The 7915-nt window shown below is 33.3% G+C and overlaps 1 protein-coding gene across 1 annotated transcript in view; it reads left to right on the forward strand.

Annotated features, from left to right (window-relative positions):
* Nucleotides 1–593: 593 nt before the first annotated feature.
* LOC110030678 overlaps nucleotides 594–7915 on the forward strand; it is a gene marked incomplete at its 3' end in the record, with an annotated part of 16241 nt that continues 8919 nt past the window's right edge. Inside the window, exon 1 of the mRNA XM_020733518.1 lies at nucleotides 594–1098. Within this exon, the coding sequence (XP_020589177.1) occupies nucleotides 796–1098 (303 nt within the window). The remainder of the gene's footprint in view (nucleotides 1099–7915) is intronic.

Below are 7915 nucleotides of genomic sequence, written 5' to 3' on the forward strand. Positions count from 1 at the left end.
TGTGATGAGCCCGTGGGAAACTCCAAAGACCCAGTTCGATCTTCGATCTCACGACTCTTGCACAATCCTTTTCTCGCTCAACTCTTCCGCAAAAACTTTGCTCGCTGGTTTATGCTTCATTACAGGTTTGCAAGCTCCCCCACTCGCATATCACCCATGGCTTTCAGGAGGGCGCTCTCTCACTAAACATCGTCGCAAACACAAAGTAGAAGACAAAAGGCCAAAGAAAAGAAAATGAGGAAACAACACATACCTTCCTTACTCCAAGGTCTATTGATAATAGTCCGGGCACAAAAATTCGGGGAAGCCTATTATTACACATTAATGTTATTTAATTCATACATGTCCAAAAAGATTCTTGTATTTTCATGTGATGTGCAGCTTCTAAGAAGCAAGAGAATCAGAGAATTAAATATATGCATATAAAATATGTCAGCATAAATCTCAAGACTGATAACAGGTTCAGGAGTAAGAAACGACCGATCCAACGTAGCTATTGTAGATCATTTCAGGTTAGACAAGGTTTAGAGGGACGTCTTTTTGAATCGATGAAATATGTCAGGAGATTTCCAAATGATCAGTAAGAATGATCACTTGAAATAAGAAGTCTCTTTTACCATCCTTGGCGCGGGCTAGATAAGTTCGATGTTTCTTCGTTCGGAATCAAGTTGAAATTTACAAGATCTAAAAACCTAACATACTTGCAGCGGAACAGCACGAGTTCCGTCAATCCATCATAAACATCCATCATTCCCCACAAATCTCTCCCTCTCCTCTGCTCGGAGATCCCCGAGCATGGAGGGCGTTGGGGCTCGTCTCGGCCGTTCATCTGCACGGTACGCCCCAACTACGGTGTTCAGCGGACCCGTGCGGAGGTGGAAGAAGAAATGGGTTCCTCTCTCAAACCCTAACAACTCAAATTCCAACAATAACAATCACTCCCATCTCCTCCTTTACAAATGGACTCCAATCACACCGCTTTCCAACGGCACAGCAGCCGCAACTCCGCCAACTTCTAGTAAAGATGCCACTTCAGCCGCTGTCACGCCGCCTTCTGCGGCCGAGGAGGCTCCCCAGAGGAAGTTCCGGTATATCCCGGTACGATTCATTGTTTTTTTTCAGTACTTTTTTCTTTTCACAGACTTGAACATGTACCTTTACAAATGGACTTCAATCGATGTTTAACTCTGTTATGGGTTTAAGTGCTTGTTTTTACAAATTGGACGTTTGTTTATGCCATAAATTTGTTTGCTTTGTAGGTTTGGATTGATATTATTTGATGTTTGTTTTTAGGTAATTGATGTTTAAGGTTGAAATATTGGGCTAGGGGAGAACAGGGTGCTGTGGGGAGAAGCAGGGCATGGAAACTGTGGGTCATGATTTTTGCCACCTTATTGAGCTATTCAGATGAAAATTGATTACAAGTGAAAGGAAAAGCTGAAATGCACCTCGAACTCCTGGGCTGTGTTAGCAAATTGTAGTTGAAGAGAGCTCAAAAGTCAATGATATATTTCAAAGGTCCTGTCAGGTAGGGGACCTAATGAGAATGAAAAGAAAATAGATGGAGGCTCGACAAATTTAAAATCCAAGAAGCCTTAGTTCTCAAAATGGGGTGTATGAGTGACTACTCGATGGTAGATTGTTGAGTGAGGGGATACCTTTTGGCAAACTTCCTAGCACTGACTATTATTGTAGCGCCATCCCACTTATTTATCCATGAATCCAAATATAGGGAATAGATATTGATCTCTCATTTGAAGGCATGTTGTATAACCATTCTATTGCTTGTAAAAGTGTAAGAAATACTCTTGTGATTGCTGTTATGCCCAATCACCTCTCATGGCCAGCCACCTCACATTGCATTTGGTGTCTCTTTTGTGGCCATTGGGTAGGTGTTACCCTGGCTTCTTTAATTAGTTAGTTGCTTAAGGAATCAATAATGATAATAAAAGATACTATATTAGAAGCATGTCTTCACATGAGCAATGACCCCTTCATTATTAGGCGGGTGCATCCAAAGTCCTCTATAAATGCCCAATTAGGGTAGGGAGGAGGAGGGAGGTGGGAGGGAGAACCTTAACACCTTGAACTAATTGTTCCCTTCATATTTATTTTCATTTGAGTTACTAGACATGGAATTAGTCAAGGCTTCTTTCATCACTCTCATTCTTTTTCTCTCTCCCTCTCTTAAGCTCTCCTTGTGATCTACACCACTCAAGGTATCTTCTCAACTTAAGATATTGTATACATGTTGATCTCCTTGACATTAACAATAACTACACGCCAAGGTGTGTGATAAGCATTAAGCATAACTTGGATTGCATGATATCTAACAATTCCTAGAGCCAATATTAACTTTGGTTTCAAAGTTATGCTTGAATTAATGGTCCTATTAATGTTTCACTAAAATCATGAACAAGACTTGATCATTTAAATGATAGCAATCAAGCAATATAAAAGCTTAAAGGGCTTGTTTGGTTCCCACTTTGTCTTAAGCTTGTTAAGTGAAGGTAAGCTAAGTGACAATCTTTAAACATACATCTGCCGTTTGGTTGATTGTATTGATAAAAATTTTTTTTGAATAGCTTTTAATTTAAGTTTTGCTTGTTTTATTTCACTAAGTGACACAGATTCTTATGAAGTTTTATAAACCATGAAGCAATGCTACTAGCAATTCAGTTTCCTTAGTTTCATGTTGTTGTGGTGGACCAGTCAGTGACAGTTTTGCTTGCAGTGAGTGACAACTTGGCTGATTTAAACGACTTGAGCCTCTTAAGTATGCGAAGGCCACTAAATAGGTAAAATTGGAATTAAATTTGACATTTAAGTGATTAAGTCTAAAAAATGCTTATTATGGTCAAGAGATTACATAACCTTGAAGCTCGAACCAAATAAACCGCAAGCTTGTATGGCTTGGCTCAAGATTTATTCTAATATTCTTAAATGTCCCCTCATCTGCAAAGCTATCTTGCTTTGCAATTATGAACTTAGCATAAAAACTTCGTTTGAACAAACATAGCTTTAAGATATTTTTTACCATAATTCATAAGGAATTTTTTTATTATTTTGTTGGTGCTAGGACATTTAATAGAAGCAACACACAGTTATCTAGCTTATGCGGTAAGTTAGTAAGGGTTTACGAGGAAATCAGTCATAAGTGATGCACTACATCTTAGTCTAGTTATGGTGAAAAGTTAGTAATAGGGTGATTGCTATTAAATTAGTTATTCGTGTTGATATTATAAGTATTGTTTGCGCCGTACTTGTTAAGTTGGAGTAAAAGATAGTTTGAAAATTAATTTTGTGTAGTAATGGATAGTTTGAAAATTAATTTTGGGAAGTAACAAATGAGCTTCTATAATATATACCTGAAATGGCAATGATAATTATTGGGGTGACTTACAATGGACATATAGGTTGTAATAGGTGTCTTATGAGAGGATTAATGTTATTTTCGGAATAAGAGATATAAATATAATGGAAGAAGCTTTACCTAATATTGTAGTAGCATGTGATGTTGCAATAGTATACACACATATTAAGAAATGTGAACATCACATATTTAAAAAGTGATGCATCAAAATCTTTCATAGTTATCTTTTTAATTAGAAGGAAAGTAAAACCATTTTTGAAAAATTATAAGGTGACTGGTAATAAGTTAGGCTATACATGATAGAGTAGTACTTATGGATTTATACCTTATGAAGAGCATGCTTATAAGAAATAGATTCTCTTAGGTTTTTATTGTAGAATTTAAACTGTCAGAAATATTAATTTATCAAAATAAGTTGCTAAAAAGGACAATTTGGAATTTCTAAACTATATGTGGGATAAGATTCTAGAAACACATATGATATTAGTAAGGAAAATTTGTGTTACATTAAGGAGGTATAGAAGGTCATTAATGAAAATAATGTTTTTAAAGTGGCAAGAGATAAATGTGATGGATGTGTATAATAATTATATGCAAGCTAGAAGTTTTATATAGAGGATAGTAAACAAAAAAAAAGCTATAATATTTATGATTCATGTGATAGGCTAGACATTAATTAGGAAACAATGATATATATAAATTTGCTAAGCGAATAAATAAATTCATTTTGACCTATAAATATATTTAAGTAGTAATGCTTGCAATGCCAAAAAGTTTGGCTCAATTTTTTTTGTGAGTGTCTACATTGGCACTTTTAAGAAATTATGGTAGTTGGGGAACTCGTAACATGTGTCACAATTTATGACCCTATGCTTTGATTTAATGTCTCTGCCTATTTGATATGAGTTAGTCAAACTTAGTCAAGGCTTTTTCAATGCATTCAAAATTGGTCAATCGGTGAAAAACAATCGAAACAATATCAAGATTGACCCATTAGGCCAAATTGGTTAATATGGGTTAAAAATAAATTTAGTTGAATACAAAGAACCCAACAAAAGGAATAAAATTTAACTCAAGCCCATCCATGGTATTTTCTTATTCATTATCCATATGATCGAGTTCATAAAAATAATTCATCCAATCATGGGTATTCTGCCGTATAGTGGACCCTACATCTTTTAGAACTTCTCTAACTGGATAAGCCTCTCCTTTTCTTATGATTTTGGAGTTTTAGGCTTATATTGCTTAGGTAATAGAGGGAAGCCTTTGCTATAAATATCAGGGTGGAATAGAGGATTGTATGATAAAAATAGGAGATACAAAGCAGCTTTATCTAACTATTGTAGCAATGATCTATCCTTCCCTTATTGATTCTTTGTTGTCATTGCCACCAACTCAGGTGCCTCGTGTCACATATGCCCTTTTTTTGTGGTCTTACAATTTGTGCGCAATTATCCCCATTTATGCCTTGAGAGTGATAGACTTGGGTGATTTTTTGGTGCCGCCTTATTAGGGATGATGCATGTGGTTATTAAAATTTTAAGTGAGTTTCTAGAGTTCTATATAATGTTGCTCTATATCATGACTCTACATGGAAGTTTTATCGGATTTTTGTGAACAAATACATGAGAATGTATGTGGACAATTTTCTATTGGCTGAAGTTTGAAACAAAAGGCTAAAAAGAATGAAAATATAACAAAAATCACCAAGTAAGAACAAAATGATTTTGTCTTTGCCAAATTGCACATTGGGTATGGTAAGAATCTCTCCGCATATTAAAATAATGAAAGAGCAGAAAAAATTAGGAATTGCTATCTTTTATTCGCCTAAAAAACTTCATTGGATGATAGGCTTTGTTGATCATCCGAATAATCAATAGAGGATATGCCCAATATGCCTAATATCAATGTCCAAAAGAAGAAAAAAGACAAGTTAGATGTGTCCCCTTGCTCAATTACATGGCAACAAACTTTTTGAACATTTTAAAAAGATGCCTTCTGATAATGTCATATTATTATTATTAAATGTTACTCGGTCTATCCCACATTTGTATTTGTGTTTGATTAGTTTAGGAAATTTATAGGAAAATTTAGAACTTCAATAAAATTTAAAAAAGAGTTTGGAATTTATAGGAAGTTCAAAAAATTAACAAAATAATAGAAACGCAGAAATAATTGAAAAATGAAAAAAAATTTAAAAAAAATATGGAAAATTTTATAAATATTTTAGAGAATTCGATAAAATATTTATGTTTCTTCCATTTAATTGCAATCTCTCCATTTAATTGCTTAAAAAATACATAAAGCATTGACAATTAAAAAAAAAAATGTAGCAGGTTAAAATATCAAGCGTAGACCACTTATTTGTATGCTTTGCCTTTTAGATGTAGAGTTTCAACTGTGAACATCATGAGTTTTTCATAATTTGTTGGTTGCTATTTTGATAATGAATACATTAAAATATAAATCAAAGCTAGAGGGATTCCCTCAACATACAAAAATTGGGTTTATGCACTTCACCATCCCATAAAAAAGGTATAGAAAGTGTAAAAATACAAGATCCTTAAAAAATAATTGTGACAACTTACAAATCATTGGCACCCATCAGTCATTTGCCTTAAACTTGCTATGTGCCAAAATCAAAGTTTGACCAAGGTTTGCTTAAAGGCGCTAATGCTCATATCAATGTGAGTATACAATCTTATTAATAATCTTATACTAGTTAGTATATGAAAATTCCCTTCATTCCATGTGGTTATGTTGAAATTGTCCTATTAAATGAGAAAACCCAAATATTTCCAATGATCATTTTTATGAGTTATTGATTTGTATGATGCATTTAATATGGCACAAAGTTTGGATCAGAAAATGGTCTTCATAGGAAGCTTTTTACCCTCATTTTAAGATATTCTTTTAGATGAAGTTGTAGCATATGATTGTTACACATCAATTTTCTTATATTTTGGCTATATATGGTGTGATATGCAAATAGACCAAAAAATGTGGAACCATGAGAGCTTCATGGAGTTTGTTATCATTCTTCCCACTCTCTCTTATGAGCACGATGAAGACAATTTAACCTTCATAGTTATTCAAGCTAAATGGCTTGTGTTCAATTCATAAAAGTAATTTTAGAGTCCAAACCTATTCCTCATAGAGAGCTCTATTTTGTGATTTTGGAGAGTAATCGATCATAGAGCTTGTGCTTATTAAAAGACTTGAAATTGCTGTATAGTTGTCAATGATGGAGAAATTTATGTTGTAATTTTTTTTTTCTATTTAGTGGGTATTTGTTTACCTCCATTACTACTTTGTGCAAATATAATGTAGAGAATTTTCAAATTATGGTATTTGGTTAGATGAAATTGGATTCAAGTGTAAGATTTCAATTAAAAAAACTCATCATTTAGTTCAAATTTGGTTTATTTGAAAATCAACCGATTTGATCAACTTTCAAATATGCATTTGTCGCCTGCCAACGCCCATAAGTTGCCACGAATCGCCGATCTTTACTTGTTGCCATTGTTGGCTAGCTGCCTTTATCTTAGATCATCTGGTCGGGCATTGTTATCGGTGGCAATGACGGTTGACCACTGTTACCCTCTAGCTGGCCTCAAATGACCACAAACATTTGCTAATTGGCAACCACTAGCAAGTTGCTAGCGGTTGTCACCCATCATCATTGTCACTATTGCTGCTAATTGTTGCCATTGTCTTCGCCCCCCACAATTTGCCATTCATTGCCATATTTTACATCGATTTCACTTTCTTTCAAAATAAAAAAAAATTCTTGCATTTATTTTATACCAACCAACAACTCTAAAACATTTCAATTACATTGCATTTTTTTTTAGCAAATAAAATGATTTCTTAGTTTCTCTCCTTAAAAAATCATCTTGCATGTCTACTTTCTCCCAAGTCTTGACTTGGTTTTAAATTATATTAAATTTTTTAGATTTGCATCAAGTTAAATTGCATTAGCAATTAAAATAATAATTTTTTTGTCAAAGTTAAAGACATCAATGAAAGATGATAACTTTATTAAATGAAAATTTAATGAATAAATTATTTAAGAAAAGCTTGATAAAAAAAGAATTGTAATGCTTTTGATTGTTACAAAAAAAATTGATATGCTGTTAGATTTTAAGAAGATAAATGCAATGCTAATCTGAAAATTTGTGAGTGATATTGCAACTATTTGTTTGACGAATCTTTTTGCTGGAATTTTGAAAACTAAAATGTTGCACTTGCAGAAGCATCAGTTTGGTGCTAGTATTTTTATTTATACTAAATTAATTTACAAGAAAGTAGTAGGTGACACTTGCCATATTATATATCTATCACATGATATGATTTTAAATTTGAAGTTAAACAAATTTTAAAATTTATCACAGGATATGTATCAAATATGACACATGACTGCATAATATCACTAATAGCTATTTAAATGCATGTATACATACATATATATATATATATATACATGTGTATTACATATATATATATATATGTATATAGATATATATGTATGTATATATATAT

This window comes from Phalaenopsis equestris, unplaced genomic scaffold (assembly GCF_001263595.1).
Source record: "Phalaenopsis equestris unplaced genomic scaffold, ASM126359v1 Scaffold000751, whole genome shotgun sequence".
NCBI lineage: Eukaryota > Viridiplantae > Streptophyta > Magnoliopsida > Asparagales > Orchidaceae > Phalaenopsis > Phalaenopsis equestris.